The sequence below is a fragment of the Armigeres subalbatus genome, chromosome 3 (genome assembly GCF_024139115.2).
Source record: "Armigeres subalbatus isolate Guangzhou_Male chromosome 3, GZ_Asu_2, whole genome shotgun sequence".
NCBI classification, from domain to species: domain Eukaryota; kingdom Metazoa; phylum Arthropoda; class Insecta; order Diptera; family Culicidae; genus Armigeres; species Armigeres subalbatus.
The window spans coordinates 181,212,041-181,239,773 of NC_085141.1; the positions used below are offsets into that span (position 1 = coordinate 181,212,041).

General features: G+C 41.5%; 1 protein-coding gene across 3 annotated transcripts in view; it reads right to left on the bottom strand.

Moving 5' to 3' along the window:
- Positions 1 to 204: 204 nt before the first annotated feature.
- LOC134225370 (neural/ectodermal development factor IMP-L2) overlaps positions 205 to 27,733 on the bottom strand; it is a 148,332-nt gene continuing 120,803 nt past the window's right edge. Inside the window, exons 1-4 of one of the 3 annotated variants that reach the window (XM_062705385.1) lie at positions 19,813 to 19,921; positions 19,690 to 19,745; positions 1,896 to 2,176; positions 205 to 1,816 (exon numbers count right to left, since the gene is read on the bottom strand). In XM_062705385.1, the coding sequence (XP_062561369.1) occupies positions 1,292 to 1,816; positions 1,896 to 2,174 (804 nt within the window). In that variant the 5' untranslated portion in view covers positions 2,175 to 2,176; positions 19,690 to 19,745; positions 19,813 to 19,921 and the 3' untranslated portion in view covers positions 205 to 1,291. Of the gene's footprint in view, positions 1,817 to 1,895; positions 2,177 to 2,693; positions 3,518 to 19,689; positions 19,746 to 19,812; positions 19,922 to 27,733 lie in introns of those variants that run through there. The other 2 variants (XM_062705383.1, XM_062705384.1) reach the window with 2 other exon arrangements.

The window sequence follows — 27,733 nt, forward strand, 5'->3', positions numbered from 1 at the left end:
CAAATATTAGGAACAAACATAGCCGGACAAAATGAATCCAAAAGTCATCTGAGCAAAGACAGTAAAGCCGTGAATCAAGCTTGTTGATTTATTGCCAACACATGCTACGTCTGTGAATCACATTTTTTCATTCCAAATTCTTGGACTCCACATGCTCCGGACAAATTTCTTTCATCTCTATATAAAAAATGTTCAGTATCTCAGTTAAGTTTGAAAATGTTTTGAGAAATTTAATTCAACTTACAGATTAACTTTTACTAATTTCTTATGCACCGGTGATGCTATAATAGTAGTTTGTGCAACTAGTTGCAAAAAGATGATTTTTTCAGCACGAGTTGTACGTTTATCCAACGAGGCTTGCCGAGTTGGATAAATACTACGAGTGCTGAAAAAATCGAGTTTTGCAACGAGTTGCACACGCTATTTTTTGCAATGACGAAAAATGGGCTTTAATATGATAAATCTTTACCAAAATTGTACAATCGAATTCACTCCACATGATCATTCATGCTAATAAATTATTTTGCGGCAGAGAACAATAAGATTCCATCTTATCGTGCCAAATTGCATAGCTTGAAAAGCTATGAAGCGATGGATGCAATTGCCTTTGGAAAATTGTGATGTTATGTCCAACAAACCATTTCATTTATTACGAGACGCTTAGAGTACACTATTTAAACACTCACCCAAACTAATTCAGCTAAATGTAGTCATGTAACTACTGTCCCAATGTAGGTTTTTCATTATAGCACCCGAATGAGTGCTATAATGAATATTATGCAACCCATTTGAGTTGCATAATGGTCATTAAAGCACCCATTCTGTTGGTATAGAAAAGTAGGCCGTTTTATCACTCAAATGACAACTGTAAACCAGGTTTTATGATCAGGAATTGCAAAAAGATCATTTCAGCTTCCTGGTTTGCCCATTAATTTTTTATAAACTCTATTTACAGATTACAGAGATGATAAAATTTCACGTTTGTGCTAGTGCCATTTGGCATTTTCCGAGGGATTACATCTAGTATTAACTTACATCGTAGTATTCAAGTGAAATCATGTGTTATATGGTAATTAAAATACTTTCTTTTAAGATTCATTTAAATAAATAATTAATCGAATTCCTTTCGATCCTAAATATTTAGAAATAAGTTAAGTAAATGGCATAAGTGTTTAGAACTGACTGATGAACATAGTAACTTTACGTTGTTTTCAATTAGTGCAATCGTGGTCCATTACTCATAGTCCAAGAGAGTGTATCACTTGTCATGTATAACGGTTTTGTGCTAGAGTTAGTTTGGTCGGATGGGGTACAGGAAAGTTTCCGCTTCGTCTTTGGAGATGGCGTTCTTGGCGACACACGTGTAGGAGCCCATATCGGACCATCGAAGATCGTTGATAACCAGTTCTCCAGTGGGGAGCGTATGGAAACGGGAATCTTGCATGCTCCCGATGACGTTGCCTTCCTCGTTTTTCCAAGTGACTTCGGGCAGGGGACGGCCAACGGTTTTGCAAGGTAGAATGACGGTGGATCCCATGTACTCGAATAACGCCCTGTAGTGGAGCGTAACGCGAGCTGGCTTCAGATGCATGAATAGATGGTGCGCTGGTTTCATCATGTCCGTGAAGTTGGCTCGGCCACCCTCAGTATGGTAGACAGTGGTGGAAGCGAGAGCCGTTTGACCTCCTGAGCGACCGATACAGGTGTATGTGCTTTCAGAGGCATGTGACGAATGGTCCAATACTAATCGCGAGACTACGCGAGCCATTGTCGTAGGACTGCTTTCGCTAATGATGTTAATGGCGGCATCGTCCCACTGGAGGGAAGAGAAGAAAGAAGAAAAAAGTCAATTAAGGTTTTGCTTTGATTGATCGTTTGAGATTTTGATGACTTACATCTGCCATTTGTCCACTGCCATGAACCCACTGTACGGTCGGAGTTGGCGAGCCCATGACTTCACACTCGAGCTCAATGGTGCTGCCACGGGCTTGATTTATTTGCACCGGAGGTGGTGAGGTGATTTTCACGAAATTGGGTCGGGACATGCGAGTTCCCGACGAGGACGATGATGCAGACAGGGAGTTATCTTGATCAAGGTCCACCGCACGCCCGTTGATCTGAGGCGCAAGCATGGCCATCATGGCCAGCAGGTACAGTATTTTGAGATTCATCATTCCTGGAAGGTAAAGAGATAGAAACGAACATTATAGATTTTGATCTGTACGGTTTGTGCATTATTCGGTTTCTTGGAAATAGATAAATCGTTGAAATTTTCCGTTCCAATTGCATCAGTCAAAGGAACGCATAACTCTCTCGAAACCTATTCCTATCTCTTTGAGCTAGAGCATAGTTTCAACCGCCTCTCAGTTTTTTTTGTTCAAGCACCTAGGAATTGAGTATGTGTTGGTGAACATGTGCTTTCCCATTGAGGAAACCCATGAATGAACGTTTCGTTCATTGGCGTTTGAAAATTTGAACAATTTTGTGTATATTTAGAATGCCGCTTAGGCTGCTTCCGCTCAACAGAAGAATGGAGGGGAAGCGATAAGAAAGAACGGACCTTCGCTCACGTGACGAGCATCTCGTTTCGTTCCGGTAGTAAATGATTGGACCGAAGATGCAGCTGCCACGTATGATAGTGTTAATAAATGCCTATCGCATACGATAGTGATGTGACCCTTCCTGTAACCTACCTTTTCGAATTGACTTTCTTTCCTGGCCGGGATGCAAAATATCGCGGTACTTTTCAACCAAGTGGCAAGAACTTCTTAAACACTTCTTCTTGCCTTTGTATTCGCTTTCCGATTCACACGTTGCACCTTGATTTTGTACGTGCAGCAATTTCACTCTTCAGTAAGGACTTTCAACTGGATTCGTATTCTAACGTTCTTGCCGTACGTTATGTAATGTTAGAGTTCAGAAGGTATTTTATCAGCACATTCAGCAGCATTGAGTTAAGTAGATTAACTTTTGGAGCGTAGCTTAACATATGGCTAACTGTAGCGTTTGGGTACGTAGTGAAGATCTCCACGACACTCGCTAACAGTGCACACCGGGTTTCAGATTGGCTTCGCGGATCAATGGTTGACCTCTGAGAACACTGCTGCTCTAAGAAATGCGTCTGCAAGGACTCATTAAATTCCGGTTGTATATAAACACACGCAAATGATGATAGATAGCAACTTTTCTTTTGATGGCAAGCTTTCCGCTCTGACTGACATTAAATGGATCGTTCGAGGCAGTCGATTAATTATTGCTGACGTAAAACCACGATTTGCTTCGTTTCACTCGGCACACACTTGTTGTATTGTTTTCAGAACTGTATCTCATCAATTTGACACTATCGAGAATATAAATTCGGTTGGTGGACTATCTGACGACGTTGATGATGTCTGACAGGCAAATGAATGTCTTCTTCCAATAGCGGCGAAGTATAGAATAACCGAAAATCCAAAAAAACGGTTGACTTTGGCTTAGAAGCGGGATGCTTTCAATGCAAGAGCAAAATGAAAACTGATTTAAGCCTTCGTACATCACCTTATTTTATAGCTTACTCGCTCTCAGTTATTCTGGACGAGTAGGTGAGTAAGAAAAAATACCTCTCTTTCGGCACATTAGCTCTTCATGTTTCTTCAAACATAGACAGGTTCCCAACCTTTCAGTTGCGATTCATTGTATAGTAGCTCGTAAATTGATCAGAAAGTCCAATTTTCTCGGAAGTACCTGCAACAGGGACATCCAAATGTTAAAAGGCGCCGACCTTTGGCAAACACATTCAAAGTTGCGTTACGTCGAACTGTATCGGCAGCGAACCTGTGGTGGGATCCTTCTAAATCATAATTGGTTTTACGTTTTAGGACTGAATTACCTAGCATAATATTAGCAAAAAGCTGACACACGGTTGATAGTCCTTATTCATCATACTATGCTTATGTTCTGTCGACGGCATGTGGGGTGAGAGAAGCATGCACCACAATGCACAAACGAGATAAACCAGTCGTAGCAAGTTGCAAGTAGCTTAATTTTTGAATCACTGTGTGTGATGCATTCTAAACAGATCGTGGCCTAATGCGAGCTTATTTGATGATTATGAATTATTCCTGCAGTTAAATAGTTGAAGCGTTCATAGTTTGAATTGGATTACACTGCCGTAATCTGGCGAAGTGACGTAACTCGCCGTTTGCTTAATTTTGTGTAAACGAATAGTCGTTATAGTCGATGCAGTAGGTATGCAAGAAAAAGGAGAAGCTGCGCCTGTTTCAGATTGGTGCTCAGGGCAAGGTGGCGCAGGAGTTCACACTTAATTTGATTTGAATGGAATGCGTTCTGGCACATTCCAATGAAGCTCCAGCTTTGAAATTCTTGATGATATTCAGTAGGTAACTCTTGTGATATATATTATTCTATTAACCTCATTACTATTTACTGATGCGGTTTTAAAAACGTTGACTTCATTTCAGACTCGTCAGTAATCACAATTAGTAATCACATTAAGGGAAAAAGTAGTAAATCGTTATCAGTAAGACTCAAATCTATCAATTGCACGATTGGTACGACTCTTTATTTTTTCAATACACTTTCTTAGAATTTACAACAACGCAAAATTTTGTAAGGGACGATCTATATACTGCCGTTATACGCATAACTGTCCCATGTACATAGGAAATCCCAACAAACATGGGACAAATATACGTATGATGGCAGTATACCACGTGAACAATTTTAGGGGAGTATGGTGAATGTCCTTGGTACATATAAATTTTTGAAAATTTATATGAGCAATTGCCACGCGGGTGGAGGTATCTAAAACTGACCAAAACCTGTCCACGTGGTATATGGACAGCCCCTAATACGTTTTGAAGAATAATGCATTGGCATCCTCCGTTTTCTAGCCATTGTTAAAGACGATATGATAAGAAATAGTTGTGTGTTTGTGTCTTCATCGAACCTAATTTTACACTCACATCGAGGAATGAAATGCTGTATACTTCGAAAACCCCACCTACCTTACAAAAAAAACGAAGCCAAAGACAGGTGTTGAACCTGGACCCTCCACACTTAGCGCATATCGGCTGACGAGCTAACCATTTATATGCCTGATGAGGAAAGATGCGACCAAAGGCTGTCATAATTAGGGTAACCATATGATTTATTTTCCAAAGAAGAAAAGTTCCTCCAAATCCTGCCGAAAAGGAGGACATTTATGCTACGTTTAGACAAGGCAAGTGAATTGAGCAAGTCGCTTGAATCGAACGCAAATTAAACGTGTAAACACCTTAATTCAATTCACTTGAACGAAAAGAAAGTTGAACATGTACAACTTTTGTCAAGTCAATTGAATTCAACTGAGTTGTTCAATTCACTTGCCCTGTCAAAACGTAGCATTAGTTGAAAAACTTAAAGGTGCAGCCCAATCGGGTTGTACGCAAAGGAGACGTAGGACTACGTAGCTATACAAATTGGATGGTATTTTCCATAACAATTTGTGTCTCTTTATTAACATTCAGCAAACTGCTCGGAAGTCAACTGAATCAAGAAGGCGAATAGTTGCTCCCAGTTGGATGGACTTTGAGTCTCTAACCATGGAATTAACATGACTCATCGGCTGCATCGCCGCTGAAGCAATTCGACTGGCTTTCAGTGGAGGATATCACAATCCTAGAAGACACCATCCTTAAAAATGTCCGAAATAAAGGAGAAATAAGCAGAATCAGAAGTAGCATGAACCCAAACGCAAATATATTTATTTGCAACGTTTGGTTTTTGCCCGCGATGGAAACGTACGTGGCAAAGTGAGGAGAGCTTCAAGAATTAATTACACATAGTTCTTTTCAGGACTCAAACTAAATATTTATCCATGAAGAGGTATTGGCGTCTTCATCGATTTGGCTGTCATCGGTGGAAAGTGAAATTTTATGGCAACATTTTTTGGTTTTGTTTCTGTTAGTCATAAGAATTGAAATCAGTTTTTTTCGAGTCACCATTTTATACAAAAGAAGGTCAATTCGAGATAAATTTTCTTCATAGTGCAAAAAACTTAATCGGTTTGCGATGGCAGAAAGCTATTCTTCGGTAGCAGAATCACAAGCGCTTGATGGAAGGGGTGATGCAATAAATTTGTTTGAATGGATGGAATCACTCACAGCTACCAAGCTACCACGTCAAACGCCGATGCCACCAAAACAGACTATTTTTGTAATCAACCCTGAGAAGAACCAATTTTCTTTGCGCCTTTTCAATAACTAACTGTATCCAAATCAGTGATGGGCAAAACGGTTCGTTCCGAGGAGCGGCTCTGAACCAAGCGTTCATTTAAATGAGCCGACTCATTTGAACGGCTTCATTGAAAAGAACTAGGAAGTTCCGGTGGTTTGAGCGATACAGCATTCAAATTTTCGGAGTTCATGTTTAATTTGAACTTCTAAACTTCTTGATATATAACTCATCTCTAGTGGACTTTTTTGTGCTGTTTTGTTTTCATGCTCCGTGCTCCATTTTAATTTTAACGAATTGCAAATAAACGAAGTTCAAATTGAAAAAAACCCTCTTGCTTGACATTCGAGTAACCGTAATACAAAGTTTTTTTTAAGACGAACTGATATAACCTCGGATAAATTGTTTTTATCAGTTCCCACCAGGACAAGGGATCGCTAACTTCCGGTAGGTGATGTTTAGTGGTGTACTTAGCGCCTTCGATTATGGAAGAAACTGATGGATCATAATATGGTATCGAAGCTTACTGAACTGTTCGTCAATACAGACCATACAAACAACTGAGCATCGACAGAACCTGTTCGCTCAATCGATTCTTTATTTTTTAAAGATTATCTTTACCGATCAACCTATACAAAAAAGTGCTGGTATTTAGGCTTGGCCTAATACGCGCCCGATTTTAAACCAACATGAGGTCAATTCTTCAGGCAGCAATTCTTCACGTGCAGCAGGTTTTTCAGATTTTGTTTTCGATTTTTATGGGTTTGTTGGGAAAGTTGAGCCTAAAAGAGTCAAAGAATTGTCTGTGTTAATAAAACAAGATTTTGACGGGGAAGGTTAATTACCGATCGATATGCTTGCAGTTATTTGCTGTCATCTCCAAATCCCTGTTTTTAAAATCGAGTATCCAGAAATACCGACTGCGCTACCAGCTCGTTCAATCATGTCAAGGCTAGAAAATGCTAAGGAGTATGTAAGTATAGAGCGGGAGAATATATGCTGGCTCCTGAACAAACAAACAGTAAATGTCAAAATTAAGCGGCTGATCAAGTGACACAATGTTTATTTGAGCCACTGTTCATTTGTGAGCTTAAGTCCTGGTGTTAGGTGGGATGCTAAAGTCGCTACACACTTAAAATAAATCGCCGACTTCGGTAAAATTTTACCGAAATCTCAACCGCTGAACTGTTCGGTAAATTATTTTACTGATTTTCGGTGATTTTGACAGTTGAGCAATGGAAAAAATTACAAAAAATCTGTAAATTAATTTACCGAACAGTTCAGCGGTTGAGATTTCGGTAAAATTTACCGAATACTGTAAAATGAGCTAAGTGTGTAGGCTTCGCAGGTTGCGATAGGATAATCTACGATGAATTACATCCCCGCAACTTCGATGTCGTAGCGCTGCAGGAAATCTGCTGGAAAGGACAGAAAGTGTGGAAAAGCGGGCATCGAGCGGCTACCTTCTACCAAAGCTGTGGCACCACCAACGAGCTGGGAACCGGCTTCATAGTGCTGGGATAGATGCGCCAACGCGTGATTGGGTGGCAGCCAATCAACGCAAGGATGTGCAAGCTGAGGATAAAAGGCCGTTTCTTCAACTATAGCATCATCAACGTGCACTGCCCACACGAAGGGAGATCCGACGACGAGAAAGAAGCGTTCTATGCGCAGCTGGAGCAGACATACGATGGATGCCCACTGCGGGACGTCAAAATCGTCATCGGTGACATGAACGCTCAGGTAGGAAGGGAGGAAATGTATAGACCGGTCATCGGACCGGATAGTCTGCATACCGTATCGAACGACAACGGCCAACGATGCATAAACTTTGCAGCCTCCCGCGGAATGGTAGTCCGAAGCACTTTCTTCCCCCGTAAGAATATCCACAAGGCCACATGGAAATCACCTAATCAAGTAACGGAAAACCAAATCGACCACGTTCTAATCGACGGTAAATTCTTCTCCGACATCACGAACGTACGCACTTACCGCAGTGCGAATATTGAATCCGACCACTACCTCGTCGCAGTATGTCTGCGCTCAAAACTCTCGACGGTGATCAACACGCGTCTGAGTCGTCTGAGGCGGCTACAAGACGGTAGACTAGCCCAAGACTACGCGCAGCAGCTGGAAGTGGCACTCCCTACGGAAGAGCAGCTAGGCGCAGCATCTCTTGAAGATGGCTGGAGAGATATTCGATCCGCCATTGGAAGCACCGCAACCGCTGCACTAGGCACGGTGGCTCCGGATCAGAGAAACGACTGGTATGACGGCGAATGTGAGCAGTTAGTTGAGGAGAAGAATGCAGCATGGGCGAGATTGCTGCAACACCGCACGAGGGCGAACGAGGCACGATACAAACGGGCGCGGAACAGACAAAACTCGATTTTCCGGAGGAAAAAGCGCCAGCAGGAAGATCGAGACCGTGAAGAGACGGAGGAACTGTACCGCGCTAATAACGCACGAAAGTTCTATGAGAAGTTGAACCGTTCACGTAAGGGCCACGTGCCACAGCCCGATATGTGTAAGGACATAAACGGGAACCTTTTACGAACGAGCGTGAGGTGATCCAAAGGTGGCGGCAGCACTACGAAGAGCACCTGAATGGCGATATGGCAGACAACGGTGGCGGTATGGTAATGAACCTAGGAGCACGCTCGCAGGACATGCGACTTCCGGCTCCGAATCTCCAGGAAATCCAGGAGGAGATCGGCCGGCTGAAAAACAACAAAGCCCCTGGAGTTGACCAACTACCAGGAGAGCTGTTTAAACACGGTGGTGAAGCACTGGCTAGAGCGCTGCATTGGGTGATTACCAAGGTTTGGGAGGATGAGGTTCTGCCGCAGGAGTGGAGGAAAGGTGTCGTTGTAGCAACTACCGCGCAATCACATTGCTGAACGCCGCCTACAAGGTACTCTCCCAAATTTTATGCCGTCGACTAACACCAATTGCAAGAGAGTTCGTGGGGCAGTACCAGGCGGGATTTATGGGTGAACGCTCTACCACAGACCAGGTGTTCGCCATATGTCAGGTATTGCAGAAATGCCGCGAATACAACGTGCCCACACATCATCTATTTATCGACTTCAAAGCCGCATATGATACAATCGATCGGGACCAGCTATGGCAGCTAATGCTTGAAAACGGATTTCCGGATAAACTGATACGGTTGATCAAGGCGGCGATGGATCGGGTGATGTGCGTAGTTCGAGTTTCAGGGGCATTCTCGAGTCCCTTCGAAACCCGTAGAGGGTTACGGCAAGGCGATGGTCTTTCGTGTCTGTTATTCAACATCGCTTTGGAGGGAGTAATACGAAGGGCAGGGATTGACACGAGTGGTACGATTTTCACGAAATCCGTCCAGTTATTTGGTTTCGCCGACGACATTGATATCATGGCACGTAACTTTGAGAGGATGGAGGAAGCCTACCTCAGACTGAAAAGCAAAGCTAAACGGATTGGACTAGTCATCAACACGTCGAAGACGAAGTACATGATAGGAAGAGGCTCAAGAGAGATCAATGTGAGCCACCCACCATGAGTTTCTATCGGTGGTGACGAAATCGAGGTGGTTGAAGAATTCGTGTACTTGGGCTCACTGGTGACCGCCGATAACGATACCAGCAGAGAAATTCGGAGACGCATAGTGGCTGGAAATCGTACGTACTTTGGACTCCGCAAGACGCTCCGATCGAATAGAGTTCGCCGCCGTACCAAACTGACTATCTACAAAACGCTTATAAGACCGGTAGTTCTCTACGGGCACGAGACCTGGACGATGCTCGTGGAGGACCAACGCGCACTGGGAGTTTTCGAAAGGAAAGTGTTGCGTACCATCTATGGTGGGGTGCAGATGGCGGACGGTACGTGGAGGAGGCGAATGAACCACGAGTTGCATCAGCTGTTGGGAGAACCATCCATCGTTCACACCGCGAAAATCGGAAGACTGCGGTGGGCTGGGCACGTAGCCAGAATGTCGGACAGTAATCCGGTGAAAATGGTTCTCGACAACGATCCGACGGGAACAAGAAGGCGAGGTGCACAGCGGGCAAGGTGGATCGATCAGGTGGAGGACGACTTGCGGACCCTCCGCAGACTGCGTGGTTGGCGTAGTGCAGCCATGGACCGAGCTGAATGGAGAAGTCTTTTATGTGCAGCACAGGTCACTCCGGCCTTAGTCTGATGATAATAATAATAATAACATTAGAATCAAAGTGTGCTGAGCAGTCGAGGGATGCATAAATAAGAATTTTGAGCGCGCAGAAAATGTGACACCTTAGAAAAATCATGTGCGCGTGCCCCGCGCTCGTCGCCGAGCGCTGTCTCATGCGTTCCCTCAATATGAACGAAATGTTTTTGAATGATAATGCTAGTATCCATGGTTTTTTTATGCATTTGCCAACAAAAAGTGAATGATCCTTGTTTTAAGTAAGGTTCAAGCTTACAAATCTTAATAACTTGAACGCCAAACAGTTTTTTTTATAAGTTTCGGAAAAAATCGGTTCAATCAAAGTTAATTGCCTATATCTGAAAAATAGTTTTTACGAAGAATCGCATGCTCTCCAAATGGCCATAACGTTGAACCTCAAATCGACAAATAGAATGAGCTTGACTGGACGCTGAACAAAGCGAATTTGTGGTGTGATCCATGCATATTCAGGCTCCAGGTGTTGCATCTATTAAGGTCACTCCTGACGGAATCCAATTTTCAAAGTACTCGCGTTTTCAAGGGCACACCATTCGATACGGAAGCAACGCACAACTGTCATTTTTATTTTTTCACGCATGCTGCGACGCAGCAAAGCTGAAAAAATAAAAATGACAGTTGTGTGTTGCTTCCGTATCGAATGGTGTGCCCTTGAAAACGCGAGTACTTTGAAAATTGGATTCCGTCAGGAGTGACCTCAATCGCGATAATTTCGGAGTCAACCATTTGTATGACAGTAGGCGGAATGCGATCAATAAAATTAGGATTATCAGGATTAAAACGACTACTTCTAAAGAAAATACTTCTACAATTGAGAGCTGTATCTTTAAATTTTACGGTTGCTTCCGTCAAGAATGATTAACGAATTCCCACAACTCTATCTATAAAACCTTCACAGTATATGCGCACTTATTTCACATGTATATACCTAGTTCGACTATTTCATCAATGAGAAATTCTCGCTCCGGCCAAAACGAATTGATTTTTTGTTGACATCCAGCGTCTAGTCTGCCCTCACCAGCTAAAGATATTTCGCCATTAAATCAGCTGCAATCATCCTATAATTTATTAGGAGCTTCATCCCATCCCAAGCCTGTATGGCTACAGGATCAAGTTCTATGAAATGCGCATCAGTGCATTTTTCTTGCCTCTGTTTATTTTACCTAGAGCTTCGTCACTAGGGTCACTAGGTAATTAGCTCCTAGGATATCAGCTCATGCGACAAGCGCATGAGATGGATTGCGTGTGCTGCCCATGAGGTACATAGCAACTAGCAGGAGGCGCAAGATTTAGAAGGGCATCACCTACTTCGCTCATACGAGACAGCTAAATACGCGTCTCATGCACCACCAACTGAAGCACGTGCACAGTAACTCTGAATCTGCTATTATTATTTATTTATTTAGACTAAGGCCGAAGCGGCCTGTGCGTCTTCTCCATTCGGCTCGGTCCATGGCTAAACATCGCCAACCACGCAATCTACGGAGGGTCTGCAAGTCATCTTCCACCGGATCGATCCACCTTGCCCGTTGCGCACCTCACCTCACCGAGTTACTGTCCGACATTCTGGCTACGTACCTACGGCGGAACCAAGATCGACATAGGCGCACGGATCAAGAAAGCAAGGGCTGCCTTTGCGAGTTTAAGAAATATCTGGAAAAACAGGCAGATAAGTGAACGCACCAAAATACGAATTTTCAACTCTAACGTGAAATCTGTGCTGTTATACGCTAGCGAAACATGGTGTGTATCAGTGGAGAACACTCAACAGCTGCAGGTGTTCATTAACAGATGCCTGCGGTATATAATTCGGGCCAGGGGCCCTCCTTAGCCGTGCGGTAAGGCGCGCGGCTACAAAGCAAGACCATGCTGAGGGTGGCTGGGTTCGATTCCCGGTGCCGGTCTAGTCAATTTTCGGATTGGAAATTGTCTCGACTTCCCTGGGCATAAAAGTATCATCGTGCTAGCCACATGATATACGAATGCAAAAATGGTAACCTGGCTTAGAAACCTCGCAGTTAATAACTGTGGAAGTGCCTAATGAACACTAAGCTGCGAGGCGGCTCTGTCCCAGTGTGGGGACGTAATGCCAATAAGAAGAAGAAGAAGAAGGCCTCACAACTGGATCTCTAACAACGAGCTCCATCGTCGTTGTCACCAGAGGCCGATAGCAACAGAAATTCGGGATCGGAAGTGGGGCTGGGTCGGCCACACTCTACGTAGGGGCGGAAACGAAATCTGTAAACAAGCATTAGACTGGAACCCAGTGGGACATCGCAGCAGAGGCAGACCCAGAGGCTCATGGCGGCGAAGTCTCAATAAAGAAATAAAAGAAGTCGACCGAAATCCAACCTGGCAACAGGTTAAAGCGATAGCCGGGCAACGCTCAGGATGGAGATCTTTCGAGTCGTCACTTTGCACCTCCGGAGGTGTACAGGATCCATAAGAAGAAAGAGGCATGTTGACTCACCATAAAAATCATACGATTATGAAGTTTTGTACTCGAGATTTCTGTTACTTGATTGCACCATCACCGGAAAAAATGTGAGTTGTCAAAACGTTGAACGATGCTAAATTAAACATGAAGACACACTCAACGTATCGGCAACTTAATTGAAACGAACAAATAAATTTTGAAAGACGCATTAAAGATACATGATAAAAAAATATGCAACTTGATTCGTGTTTACAACATAAAATGCAGTATTCTTTGGTTGTTTGCGTGTGCTACTTGGGCACCTCGATTACGTCACCACCGATGCAAACTCGCAGTGGGTGGCTCACATTGTCTTCTCTTGAACCTCTTCCTATCATGTACTTCGTCATCGACGTGTTGATGACTAGTCCGATCCGCTTGGCTTCCCTCTTCAGTCTGATGTAGGCTTCCTCTATTTTTTCAAAGTTAGGTGCCATAATAGTTATGTCGTTGATGAAGCCAAATAGCTGGACGGACTTATTAAAAATTGTACCACTTGTGTTAGTCCCTGCTCTGCGCGTTTCGAAGTGACTCGAGAATACCCCTGAAACTCGAATTACGCACATCACCCGATCCATCGTCGCTTTGATCAGTTTATCCGGAAATCCTTGGAAACAACGAATCTGCTATGCTATTCTAATGCGCTCTTCCGTGAAGTCGAGAAGCGCAATCTGGTGGACTCCGTATACGTAGATTTTTCAAAAGCTTTCGACACCGTACCTCCCGAATATGCCTTTGCAAAGTTACGCCAATTGGGTTTTCTCTGAATGGATAGCAGATTGGATAATGTCTTACCTGACTGGCAGAAAGGCTTCCGTTCGCGTTGATGCCTCACGGTCTAGGACTTGCAGCATTAACTCGGCTGTACCCCAAGGCAGCGTGATGGGACATTTACTGTTTATCCTGTATATCAATGACTTGACAAACTGCCTTACTTTTGCTAAGCTTCTGTACGCTGACGACCTCAATTGTGTTGCTCTACAAACTGATATTGATGTACTCCGCCGTTGGTGCAATGAAAATGGAATGGGCGTGAATGTGGTGAAATGTAAAGTAATCACCTTCTGCTGAATCATATCCTCAATAATGTACAGACTGCTATACTTTTGCCGATGCTGCACTAGAGCGTGGTTCGTCGATTCGTGACTTGAACGTTACAATGGACTCAAAATTGCGGTTCAACGAACATATTCCTGCAATAACGACGAAGGCATTCGCATTTTTGGGATTTCTTCGTAGAAACGCAGCTCATTTCACCGGTGTTTACACATTGAAAGCTCTATACTGTGCACTTGTGAGGAGTATTTTAGAATAGGCTGCCCCTATTTGGATGCCGTACCATACGACCCAAGTGATGCGCATTGTACGAGTACAAAAACAGTTCATCCATTTCGCTCTTTGGCATCTACCGTGGAACGATCCAATACACTTACCTGACTATCGAGCCCGATGTCAGCTAATCGAGTTGGAACTACTCTCAACTAGACAACTCAACTTCAGAAGACTTGTAGTGTATGACATCATCAACAGTAACATAGACTGTCCGGACTTGCTCATGGATGTACAGTTGAGCATTCCTAGCCATCCATTATTAGATTTTAATGGTGGTTTTGTATCTTAGATAGATTTGTAATCGATTGATGACAAAATTGTAAAAATCCGTTGAGAAATGATTGAATTATTGGCCTCTAAAACTTATCAGTTTTCCATGACGGTCTCGTATCGAAAACAAAGACGTTGTCCTGCGTCAAAAAGCTAGGAAAAATTGATATTTCTGCAACAAGTTTATAATGAAATTTAAATCTTTTGTTTTATATAATTAATTCGTTAAATCCCCAGGACATATTCTGTTATCCTCTATCTGTTTCCTCATTGCATCATGTGCACTAATTCACTTTAAGGGACCTACGCTAACTCCTCAACGCGGTTTAAATAACTCCTAACTCCTAACTCCTCAGGAAGTTTAAATTCTTCCTTGCGCGGTGTATTTTACGCGCCCATTTCCTCTGAGTAAATTATGAGTAAATATAATTATATTGATCGTATCCAAAATCGATGGAAATTTTAGTTTTAGGGCGCCAAAATGCCATTTTCGGAATATGGGTCATGTTCGAGAATTGATTCAAAACGGTATTCAATATATATTACAAGGACTGTCTTAACTGATTACAAGGAAGTCACTGAAACTTGCACAATGAGAATGTACGATCAATCTCAGCCATTGCAAGGATTGCTTATTTTTTGCGCATTTTCATGTTTTTCTTCAATTTCAGCTGATTGGCTGTAAGGTAAAACACTTTTTCCATACGATTATCAAACAATCATAAAACAAACTTGAACTTCAACTGTTTCCAACAACTAGCTTTCGAGAAATGAAATTTTAAAACAGGTGAGCGAAAACTGGAGTGAGGGTAATTGCTGAATGTCTTCCTCTATCCAAACAAGCAAGTTGAGTAAACTGGATTCCCATCCGCATTCGTTTGGGAACAGCTGGCCGAAGGTGCAGAAGCAAGTCGGCCGATCGCCATATTCAGTCTACAAGCAATGCCCGGCAATGTAGGGCTGCATTCGAGCACGATCATTCATAAATTGATACTGCTTTCCTCCGGTACCGGCTAGAAACCGGCGGGCGGCAAAGGCACTTATCAGTTCTGCTGCCAGTTGCACTTGGAAGAGCTATTCAACGAGAGAATTCCTCAAAAAAAAGGTCCTATCGGATTTGTTCAGCATCCAGGTAACTGCCATGCACGAGTCAAGAGAGCATCGTGCTTCTGCTGCTGCTGGCCTCCGCCGTCGATATCACTGCGCATTGTACGTACATAATAGAATTGAATTAAGGAAATTTCTTCTCAAGACTTTTTCAAATAGCATAAAGTCACGAGAGAGCGAGAGGAACAGATAGAAGAAGCAATAAAAAGATATCGCCTGATGCAGTTACATAAATTACATGGTTTCCCCTTAATCCGACCGTGTCTTTGCTTAGCTCTCGATCTTGCGGCACTCGTCCTACGTCCTACCCACTTTTGCTTGAGCCGGCCGCTTGAGCAGCATCCACGTTCGGCTATACAATATTACCGGCCGGGATCGGGTTTTGGTGGCAACCATGAAAAATCCACCGCTGGAAGAAAGACCGAATAACTTTGCAAATAGCAACGGCCGAGGGCTCGCCGGTCGCGCAGCACGTGGTTAGCTGCATGCATACGCTACGGCTGGCTGTGAGGTAGCGCGGATTGCTATTAATTAAAATTAATCACCATGTCACGGCAAATGAATAATTCGCCCCTCTCCGCTGCCCGCGATGACGGCACTGGCCAATTCAATGTAAAGTCGTAAAAAGTAATTGTTTTTCGTGATTTTTGTACCAAATAGTTGCAATTTTCGATTGCATTTGATTCTCTCGAGGCATGTAACCATAAGTTGCATTTTATTGTTGGTCCAATGATCATCTGGGATGGTTTATTGGGATTCAGTTTCAGCTTGCAGCCGTTGGCACCAACTTGTGGAATAGTACGTTCGGTATGAACTAAAATGGCACTACTCACCGTCGTTCGCTAATTGGCACGTGTTCCGAAAGAAAAGCTGAATGATAATAGCCTTTGGATTCGGAACAAGGAGAGATTTGTCACATAAATGGATTCAAAACATTTATCTTTAATTTGCACTGTATGTTTGAAACTCAACCGTCCATCAAGCCGGCTTGATAGTAACTGTCATGGTGTCAATTTAATCATCTTATAAAGATAATCCGAATGATGATCTGTGTGGGCACATATTCATACTCAACACTCAACCATTGAGCTCTCGTCAGGCGGGAGCAATCTACACTTACGAACATTCTGCGAATCTCACACTTGAGTTTCTTTTGCGCACGCTGGATACGCTTTGAAATCCGTTAAAATCGCGTAAACCGTTAAATAAATGCGTATGTAAAACATGTGATTTTCCTATTAATCCAACGAATCTTAAAATAATTATGATCTGTTGTGTAGAGCCGAAAGAAAATCACTCGCAAAAATAGCAGACTTCGATTTGCAAATAAGGGCTCCCTCATCATTGCTGGCGTGCTCTCTTATATAGCATCTCTTCTGGATGAGTTAGGATTATCTGGAAATGTGGGCATTCTACAATATTTTGCGGGAAACTTTTTTTAATATTTCGGCCATTCTATTCTATTGCCTTGCACTTGATATATAAATGCATAAATGGAAATTTGGTTTAGAAGGCCGCAGTGTTCCAGTTGCGGGATGCGATTCCAGTAAAGAAGTACAAAGGATATAAGAGCTTTCGCTTTTATTCGTCCTCAACATTATTGTATCAGAGCATTTTTTTTCCGAATCACTATATTTTTCGTTAGCATGAGGATTAGGGTTTAGACCGCGATTGATTGACACTGGGTTAGCTACCAGATCCTTTAGCTAAACATCGGTAGCTCGCATGATAAAATAATAGGAAGATTATATAAAATAATAGAAGATATGTAAAAAAATGTAAAAACTTTCAAGAATATAAAAGTCAGGCGCTGCAGGGTTTGATTATTTGTGAAAATATTTAACAGTATGTGCTTCCAACTGAAACCGACGATCAATCCTAATTTGGCTGATTTTTTCTTTCATTGGGATTCATTGAAGTCGTTTTTGTTTGGAAACCTACCGCGAGTCTAAAGAATAAGTGGATGAATATAGTTATACACAATATGGATGGATATCGATGGAACGTGGATGAATCAGCGGAGCCGAAAGATATAAAAGCGGTGAGCATGTTGCAATGCTGTGTTACCTCCTAGTCCTTTATGGCTTTTCTGTTGGTAGCAAAGTTCAATCTTTTTTACTTCGTAACATTTTTTTAACTTTCTGACAAATTGTACATCGTTTATTTTTTAAGTGGAGAAATTTAAACAAAAACAGTCTATTCCCGGATATCGTATTGTTGAATTGAAATGCAATAAATTCAAGCGGCAAAAGACTTGAACGCGCAGTACTGGCACTGCTAAACAATTGTTTTTGATATTTTTATGGCAAAACACGCAAAGTAGTATGAAATTCAATTTAACAAAGATCCAGGTTGAAATTCACTATATGTATATCAAAAGTTATGGTAAATTTAAAATTTGATGATTTTTCGGGAAATTCATATAAATCATTGAACTTATCGATGTTTTTAAAAGTTTTTTGCTGAAACGTACAGAACTAATCCATTTGTATCATCACATGCAGAAATATCTATGGAATTCGAAATACAGGTCGGACTCGATTATCCGGAGTATCGATTTTTTTTCACTCCGGTTAATCGAATCGGATAATCGAATCACTAGAAAAAAATCAAATCTGCAATTAAATACGAAAAACTTATGTTTTATTTTATTCGCAGGGGTTTAGTCAGAAATTATTTAGGAAAAAACTTTGATTAATCCACCTAATGGCATCGGTGACTTTCTGGTGTATTATGGAAAAATAATATTTTTACCATAACTTTAAGTCAAATTTTAATACGAAATGATAAGACACGATTCCCATTATGATGCAACTTGTTGGTTGAGAATAGGTGCCAAAAAACAGCTAGACTATTTACGCGCTTTTTGTACGAAATATAGTATTTTGACCATTATTTCTGAACCCAAAGTTTGATCTAGTCAATTTTCAACAGAAAGCAATGAAACTTTTGAGTCAATTTACGCTTCCACACCAACGGCGACAGAATTGCATTCGCCAAGGGGTAGAATCGCGTCGCGATTGCCACGTCACTTGTGTTCGGGGGAACCTTAGAGTCTGTCTCATTTGGAGAATTAACCTTAAAAGTGACAGTTCAAAAAATTAAAAATCACCCGGTCATAAAAAAAGCTGTTACTACCCAGCAATTCCAATAAGACATCGATGAAAAATGATTCGATATCTGTCAAAAGTAATCTTACTCTGTGAGCATTATTAATATAATATAATCATATTATAATAATATACTAATATAATATTTGAAATGTCACTTTTAAGTTTAATTTTCAGTTTAATTTTCATAGTTGGATTACTACTCTCATCGTGAGCAGACGCAATACATGCTAAATCGTCGATTTTTTCTCAGTTTTCCGTACCTTCAGTGGTTTTCAAGAAATTTGGCGCCTGTGCGCCTGTCGGTTTTGGCGATCCGGTCGGTAACCGAACAACGGATAAGTCAACGTCGAAATGACTTCGCGGAAAAGCCGGGAAAACACCTTTCGAATCGATTTCTCGAACATTCCGAAGAAACCAGCTTTCAAGGATGTTCATAGCTTCGTCACACACGATCTTGAACTCTCACGAGAGAAAATAACTCGTATCCAAATTAGTCATGTGTATGGATGTGCTTTCGCACAAACAATGAATGATGCACTGCACAACAAGTGGTAGGGTATAGGAGGTATTTTGTACCACCAGTTCGACGGCTCGTATTTTGGACCACTGAGTGCAAATACCTCTTGGTGGTCCAAAATAAGAGCCCCCGTGAGGGTAGTCCAAAATACATCCTTTACCATGACCATGATAACAAACACGAAAACAGAAAGAAATATCGTATTCACACACATATGGAGGATGGATGTACCCAAGTAAAGCTTCACCACCTTTCGGCAGATACAAGTGACGAACAAATAGCGAAACACATGTTGCAATATGGCGATGTTGTGTCAATACAAGAACTCGTTTAGAGTGATGACTATGAGTTTAGCGGACTTTTCACTGGGATTCGCCTAGTTCGAATGATCTTGAAGCAACAAATTAAGTCCTACATAAACATTGGAGTAGAAAACACATACGTTACTTACTCTGGTCAACGTGCCACGTGTCGTCATTGCGGCGAGTATATTCACATTGGCATTCCCTGCGTCAAAAATAGGAAGCTTTTAGTACAGAAAGTTAGCGTGAATGAGCGAATGAAATCATCATACTCTAATGCTGTGCGGAATGTCCCATCTAGCACCGCTTCTGGCACTGCTATTGCCCTCAAACAACACACGCTTTTCACACGTCGAGAAAAGTTTAGACGCGAGACTGATTGCTCTACGAGTTAACGAATCGGTTACTATATGTAATGTATATGCCCCCTCGGGTACTCAGCTCAGAAATCAACGCGAGCATCTGTTCAGTAACACTCTTCCATACTACGTTCGTAACTCTGCGGACAAACTAATCATTGGAGGGGACTTTAACTCAATGATAGAAATAGGAGATGCAACCGGAGAGAGTAACTACAGTGCAGCACTACGATCGACGTGTGGAATCCGTTAAGATGGAACCGGAGAGGTTTCACATACATCTGTTACAACGCTGCCTCCAGAATGTGAGCAAAAATCTACGAGAACAACTACGGGAAGCTGACGTGCATGTGTGTTCATTCACTGACCACAAGGCACTCACTGTTAGACTGTGTCTTCCACAGCTAGGCATGGATCATGGTCGGGGGTATTGGTCCACCAGGCCGCATATCCTCTCAGCGAATAATATAGAGGAATTTGAGCTCAAATGGACTTATTGGACAAGACAAAGACGAAATTTTGGTTCTAGGATCGGTAGATTAATTTCGTTAAACCAAAAATTCGTTCCTTCTTCCGCTGGAAAACTCGCGAGAAATATGCAGAATACCATCAACATTACCAATCCTTGTATGTCCAGCTAAGGCAAGCATACGACGCATACTTCGGAAACCCTGCAATGCTATCGACGATCAACCGTCTCAAAGGAAAAATGTTGCAACTACAACGCAGATTCACGGAAACCTTTTTTCGGATCAACGATCATCGTTTTGTCGGAGAACCCTTCTCGGCCTTCCAGCTGGGTGAGAGAAATCGTAAGAAAACAACGATTGAACACCTGACGACGAATAACAACGAAGTTTTGAACGACAACGATACGATACAGCAGCATGTGGTAGCATATTTTCGTGATCTATTCTCTCAAGCCGACATAGATGAGGAAGATATGTACAACTGCGATATAGGGTGGTACCTGAAGATAGTAAAGTCAATCGACGAGATTACTACAATGGACGAGATTACTACAGAAGAAATTTTCTTTGCGCTGAAATCGAATTCAACGAAGAAATCGTTCTATATCAAGACTTTCGACATAATTCACCGTCAACTTAATCTGCTTCTAAATGAGGCAATGCTTGGCCACTTCCCACCAGAATATGTAGAAGGAATTATAGTCCTTGCCAAAAAGAAAGGAAACGACCCGACGATCAAAGGATATAGGCCTATATCGCTTTTAAACTGTGATTATAAAATACTCTCTCGAATAATCAAATCTCGTCTTGATCGTACCCTGCAAGAACATTCCGTTCTTAGTCCGAACTGAACTGGGACTCTCTTATCTCTCACATCGCATACCAATTATGGAACCATCGTACACGATCGCTAACTATCCATCAGAGGATAATACTACTAAGGGGTCGTTCAATAATTACGTAAGCATTTTTTTCTTGGTTTTTCGGACCCTCCTCTCCCTCTTGTAAGATTTTCTCCATACAAATTATTTTTTGTTTATATGAATAGTAAGAAAATGGCAGACCCTCCTCCCCCATATGTGCTTACGTAATTATTGAACGACCCCTTAACACATTTATTACCTCGAAAATTCGATATGTAAGAGTGATCGCAAACAACCAACAACATTATTGGGAAACTTCATTTGGCAAGGTCGCAGTTTAAGAAAACCCATTAGCCGGAAATGAGCCAGCCTCGGGCTGAAAGTCTCCTAAATAAAGACTAAATAAAAAAAAAACCATTCAGCAGCTAGCACTGCCCGTTGAGGAAGGTGGGCTTAAGCTTCAGTTGCCTGTTTTCAAGTGTAAAGCCTTATTGATTAACAGACATCTACAAGAAGCTGAATCGATGCAGTTCTATTCGACCATGTACAATCGTGAAAATCCACCAAATCTTCAAGTTTTGCCATCGCACTCTCCATGTTTGAAAACGATTTTCCAGGAATACGCTTATCTTCCCTCATCAGTGATACGTACAATGTCAGCACAAACTCTTTGTAATTACTTTCTATCGAAGGCAGATAGACCTAGAGTGGTGCATAGCGACCCTAATCGGAATTGGAAAGCAGTTTGGAAGAATATATCAGACCGTCGACTCACTCGTCAGGAAAGAAAACTTTGGTATCTCATTGAAAATCAAAAGATACCAAATAACTGTTATACCGGATGCAACGAGTAAACTCATCTTCATGTTTCAACTGCAACGCGACTAGAGAGGACCTGGAGCACAAGTATTCTACGTGCACTCGAGTTACCGCTGCGTTGGCGGTGCTGCAGCATAAACTACAAACAATAGTACCCAATAGAATGTTCTCTTTTACAAGCTTTATTCAACCCGTTTTTTTTTTTCCTGTTCGGGTGTGCCACTGCGACCAATTAGTAGATCTATTGTAGCGTTACCCGTATCCTTAGTGTTTAAGTGCTTGTCGAATTACTCCAGTGCTATTGAGAAGCAATCCAGTATCGGTTTCGATACAGTTGTTGTTTTGTTTTCTCAAGACCATCATGACAAGATCCCGCTATTTAGACCCTCCATAGAGAGCAATCCCATTGAAGGCGCGCCCCTTATCAATAGGAAATCAATCCTTTCTTGAGAAAACAGAACAGTGATACTGTTTTTGGCCATGCATCGGAGCCCTAGCCACATCCTTGTCTTGCTTCTAGAATATCACCAGTAAACAATGAAAATCCGGGATTTAGCTCTGTCTACAAGACCATTTCAAGCAAGAGCATTTGTTCAGAACTTCCGTGTGTTCCTCTCACTACCATTGTTCACCAGTTCAAGAAGAGTTAGTACGTATTTAAACCCCTAACTCGATTTTTCCAGCAGTCAGTTCAGCCTAGGACCGGGTACCGAGGTTTTTTAACTAATTGCTTGAAAAGTTGTTTCCGCTGCATACAGTTTAGCCTCAAACAAGAGGGATTCGAGTCTTTCAACTGTCTGCAAGGTAACATTAATTATGTTTTATTTCTGAGACTGCTGTTGGTAGCGAGGACTAAATACGATGAATCCTTAATTACCACAACTTATTGCCCTAGCTAGAAAAATGGATTAGGTTAGGGCTCTGTTTGGTAGATCTTACACCGCAACACACTACGTCAAAGTGATCTACCGTGTTACGGGAAACCCGTTTCTCAAAGTGTAAGAATTCGAGATAGATTCAAACTGCTTAAAACATTCGTACAATATGTAATTTTTGTTGATAGCTCAACCGATGCGGTAGATACTGCAGGCTTAGAATTCCATCTAGAAGCAGAAGTCTGAAATACTCTTCATAATGTATATATTTTAACATAAGTATGACTTGAGGGGGTCCCGTAGCGTAGTTGGCTACACGTTCGCCTTACAAGCGAATGGTTATGGGTTCGATTCCCAGCCCCTCCACCAAACCCTCGTCAGTCGCCGGATCCGCAGCCCAAACGGTGGCGTTTGGGGTACGCGCCTTACCGTCACGGCTGCCTGATGACGACTGACAATTTGTTCTTCTCGGAGGCTTTCCTCCAACGTTACCCGGATAAATGGCAACCGAACAATGCAACGATCAATGGATACACGACATGGAAAAACGGACACAATGGACTCACGACTAGATGGACTGGCACCGACAACAATAATGGTAATGGAAATCTAAAAATAGAACCTGTGTGGATTCTGTACAGCAGAATACCACAATAGATCTCGGCACAGTAGCGGTTAAGTAGCACAGAGTGCCTAACAAATAAATAAAGGAATAAAAAAAAGTATGACTTAATAAAACAATTTAAAAAAATAAAAATTCTCCGAAGAGACCCTTAATAGAATTTTCCATTAAATACAACCAGTTGCAAGCAAATTGGATAAGGAAGAGTGCCAAAAAACGAGTTAGATTTTGTGCACTCAAACACATAGACAGCACCCCAATTTTCCGACCGATAATAATATGGATCTCTGAGCTATCTAAAATATGTTTGTTTTTGGAGTGAACATATAGCCTTTCGGTACATTTCGTGTCCGAAAGATACAAAAAGAGAAACAAACTTCCACGGAGAAGTTCTTGAAGCGAGAAGTTTGTGAACATAGTTTAGAAAAAATAATTGATATAGCAATACTTTCGAAGAGCCTGCCATAAATATCTGCGGAAAACCTTTTTCGGGTTTTTTTTTCGTTCTATTCCGATTATCGGTCCGGCCTTAGAATGTTTTCGGGTGGGAAACATTTTCGGCTCCCTGAGCATGGTGTATACATTGTATCCATTGCATCCATTGCTACAATAGAAGTAATAAACCATGTAGCAGTGATTCCCAACCTTTTCAGTGACGCGAGCCCCTTGACGATCAGTCCAGTGACCCACGTCCCACTTAATATGTTATGGTGGAATCAAGAACAAACACACATGTTTAACACAAATTTAAAATATAAAATGTTGTAACAGTAATTCTTTCAGAGTCATTTTTGTACTTGTATTTGTTATACCAACTTACAAGACCGCATATCTGATAATGTGTGTTAATATCAAATCGGCCTCAATGTTCAATCTTTTTCTCCCCTTGATCTTCATCTGAAGATGTGTTGAAAATCCATTCTCGCATAGAGATGTTGAAGCAAACGGTGTTAGAATCTTCAAAGCACGTTTCTCAACTGTAGGATACGATTCGTATATTGCACACCAATACTCGAGCGTTTTTCACCGAATAACTCACGAGATGATGAACCATTCAACATGTCCAAATATTCATTCATAATTTCATCGGGAAGGCTAACCACGTCCCCGTCACGTAAACGAAAACGAATTGCGGACTAATGAATAATCTTTTCGAGCCACCTGAAGAAAATAACAAAAGAGTCAAGTTGAACCATAATCTCAAAATTTGAGATCTGCATGAATGCTTGCAAATTTTCTCTGAACTGAATCCGATTGGTTTTCCTGTCCTATAGCTACAAGGGGTGATTATACTATGACGTCCACTACTTTTTTAGATTTCTAGACCCCCTATGTCACGCTTTTTTGTATACCTTGTATATGTACTGTCACAAAGTCTTAGACCCCCTCCACCCGTAAAACCTGTGACATCAATATTGAAAGACCTCCAAATGCAATGATAAAAACGTCATCCTTGCAATGAAGAGTAATATTTTATTCCAGAATTCAACATGATCCGTAAATATATCCGGAAAGAAAGCTTAGCTTAGTTCGATTGACTGCACACTTTGTTATTTCTGGTCGTGATTGGCTGAGAAACAATAAATATGCAAAACACAAATATGACGAAGCCACAACCGAACTATCAGGAACAATTTAAGCAAATCAAATAAAGAATCATCCTGAAAAGGATTCTATACCTTTTCGTCGAATGACGTTTGGTCGAAAAAACATTTGCGTTTAACAAACATTTGGTGGAAAATGAAGTTTAAGTCCAGAGATTGATTGTGCTACGCATAATCATCATTGGGCTTGACAGTTATATAGGGTAATATTAAGTCATCATGTCGATCTTACTCGCACCCGAGCTGGTACGGCTTGAAAATAGACTGTTCGCATTTTCATCAGAAATCAAATTCGAGAAATATTGTCGTGAGACCTCAAATTATGCTTGTATGAAATTTCTAGACCGGAAAATTGCTTCATAGATTGAAGAGCAGTAAAGTAGCATAAGGTGTCGTTTTTACCCACTTTTCCCCAATTACAATTAGAAAGCTAAATGATAAGCTTCTCCACGGCGAGCTCAGAATCCAGAAGGTAGCTCAATCTTGAAGGGAACGATGGGCGTGTTCGAAGAAAATTATTCGATTGTATGAATGTAAACACTGTGATACACGCATGAGGCTGTCAAATAAATTCAATTAATGAAAAATACATTCTCAAATGTCTGTTGATATTGGCTTTTGATACCATCGAGGATAGAGCACAGAAATCGAGCTTAATTTATTAGGTCACATGGGCGTAGCCAGGATTTCGAGAAGGGGGGGGGGGGCAACTTTTTTGGTCTTCCAAATTGTAGTTTTATAAAAACACATGAATATTAACACATGAAACCAAATCCAAACCAAATCGAAACAATGATGATTAAAACAATAATGGATTTAAAAAAGCATGATTTATTGCTCATCAGATATTTTTAAATAAAGTGAGAAAAATATTAACGAACTTAGTATTCAGAAAGAATATTAAATCGGCTATAACAATTATTATAATTATTCTTCCATAAGTTTAAGAAAACTAGAACCATACATCTGAATTTCTAAACAAATCCTCTCTGAAATAATATTTATTATAAAATAGGCAGAAAAATCAATATGCAAGCTTTATCCAGGAATTCTTTCGACAATTGCTCCTGGCATTCTATCCGAAATTCTATCAGGGATTCTTTAGGAATGCCTCCAGCAACTTCTTCGTCAGTGTCTTCAGGAATTCCACCATAAATTTTGCCGGGAATTGATCCGAACATTCCACCATTATTTACTCCAAGAAAATCTTCACGAACTTCTTTATAAGTTCTGCAGAATTCCCTGCAATAATTCAAATAATTTCGTGCGGTTTCCCATAATTTTTAAGAATAAGAATATTCCGTGGAAATTCCGCAGAAACCATTCCTAAGAAATTCACGAAAAATCTTCGAATTTCTTGTGTAAATTCCATAAAATTTCCCGCGAATTTTTTCGAATAATTTCTTGTGAAAATTTCAAAGAATTTCTCCAGGAATTCCACCGGAAATTTATACAGAAATTATACCGATAATCAAATCAACAATGGAATCTTCGGAGGAGTTCCTAGATTAATTCGCAATGAAATACTAAAAGAATTCCGGGGATCCTCCAGGAGTTTCTCCGAAAATTCCTCCTGGAATTCTTCCAGGAGTTCCACCGGCATTTCCACCAAGAATTTCTCTAGGATTTCCTTCGAGAATTATTCCGGTAGTTCTATCGGCAGTTCCTCTGGAAATTCTTCCGGGAATTTCGGCGGAATTGGAATTTATTTAGGCTTCTTCAGGAATTTATATAGATTTCCCACCAGAAGCTCCTCCGAGAATTTCTCTGCGAGCTCCTCAGGGAATTCTCCGGGAGGTCCTCTGATGATGATGATGGTCCAGCTACAAACCCCAACAAAGGTTTCAGTTAGACGAGATTTGTCTATAAGATGAATTCTCTTGTTTCCGAGAATGCTTCTGGTAGTTTCCCCAGGGTTCCTTTGAAAATTCTCCCGGAAGTTTCTTCAGAAATTCTTCCAGAAAATTCCTTCGAGAGTTCCTCCGGGAATTCCACCAGCAATTCATCCGGGAGTTTCTCCGGAGATTACTCCGGGAGTTCCACCAGAAGCTACTCCAGGAAATTATTCAGGCTTTTTACAGGAAATCATTTAGGCTTTCTTCAGAAATTAAGCTGGAAATTCCTCCCGAAGTTCTTCATATAGTTTCTCTGGGAGCTCATCCGGGAGGTCCTCTAGGAATTATTCTAGGAGTTCCTCCTGAAATTCCTCCGGGAGTTCTTACAGGAGATCTTACGGGAGCTCCTCCGGCAGTTCCTTCGGGAATTTCTCCGGGAGATCCACCAGCAGTTTCTACGAGAATCCCTCCGGGAGTTTCACCTGCAGTTTCTCCGGGTGTTTCTCTGAAAAGGTACTTCCTGGAGGAACTCCCAGATTAATTTCCGGAGGAACTCCCGGGGGATTTTCTATAGGAAATCCCGGAGAAATTCTCGGAGGAACTGCCGGTGGAACTTTTTGAGGAATTTATTGAAGAACTACAGGAAGAATTTCCGTAGGAAATCTTGGAGGAACTCTCGTAAGAATTCTAGGATGAACTCCCAAAGGAACTTCCGTAAGAATTCCAGGAAGAATTCTTAAAAGAAC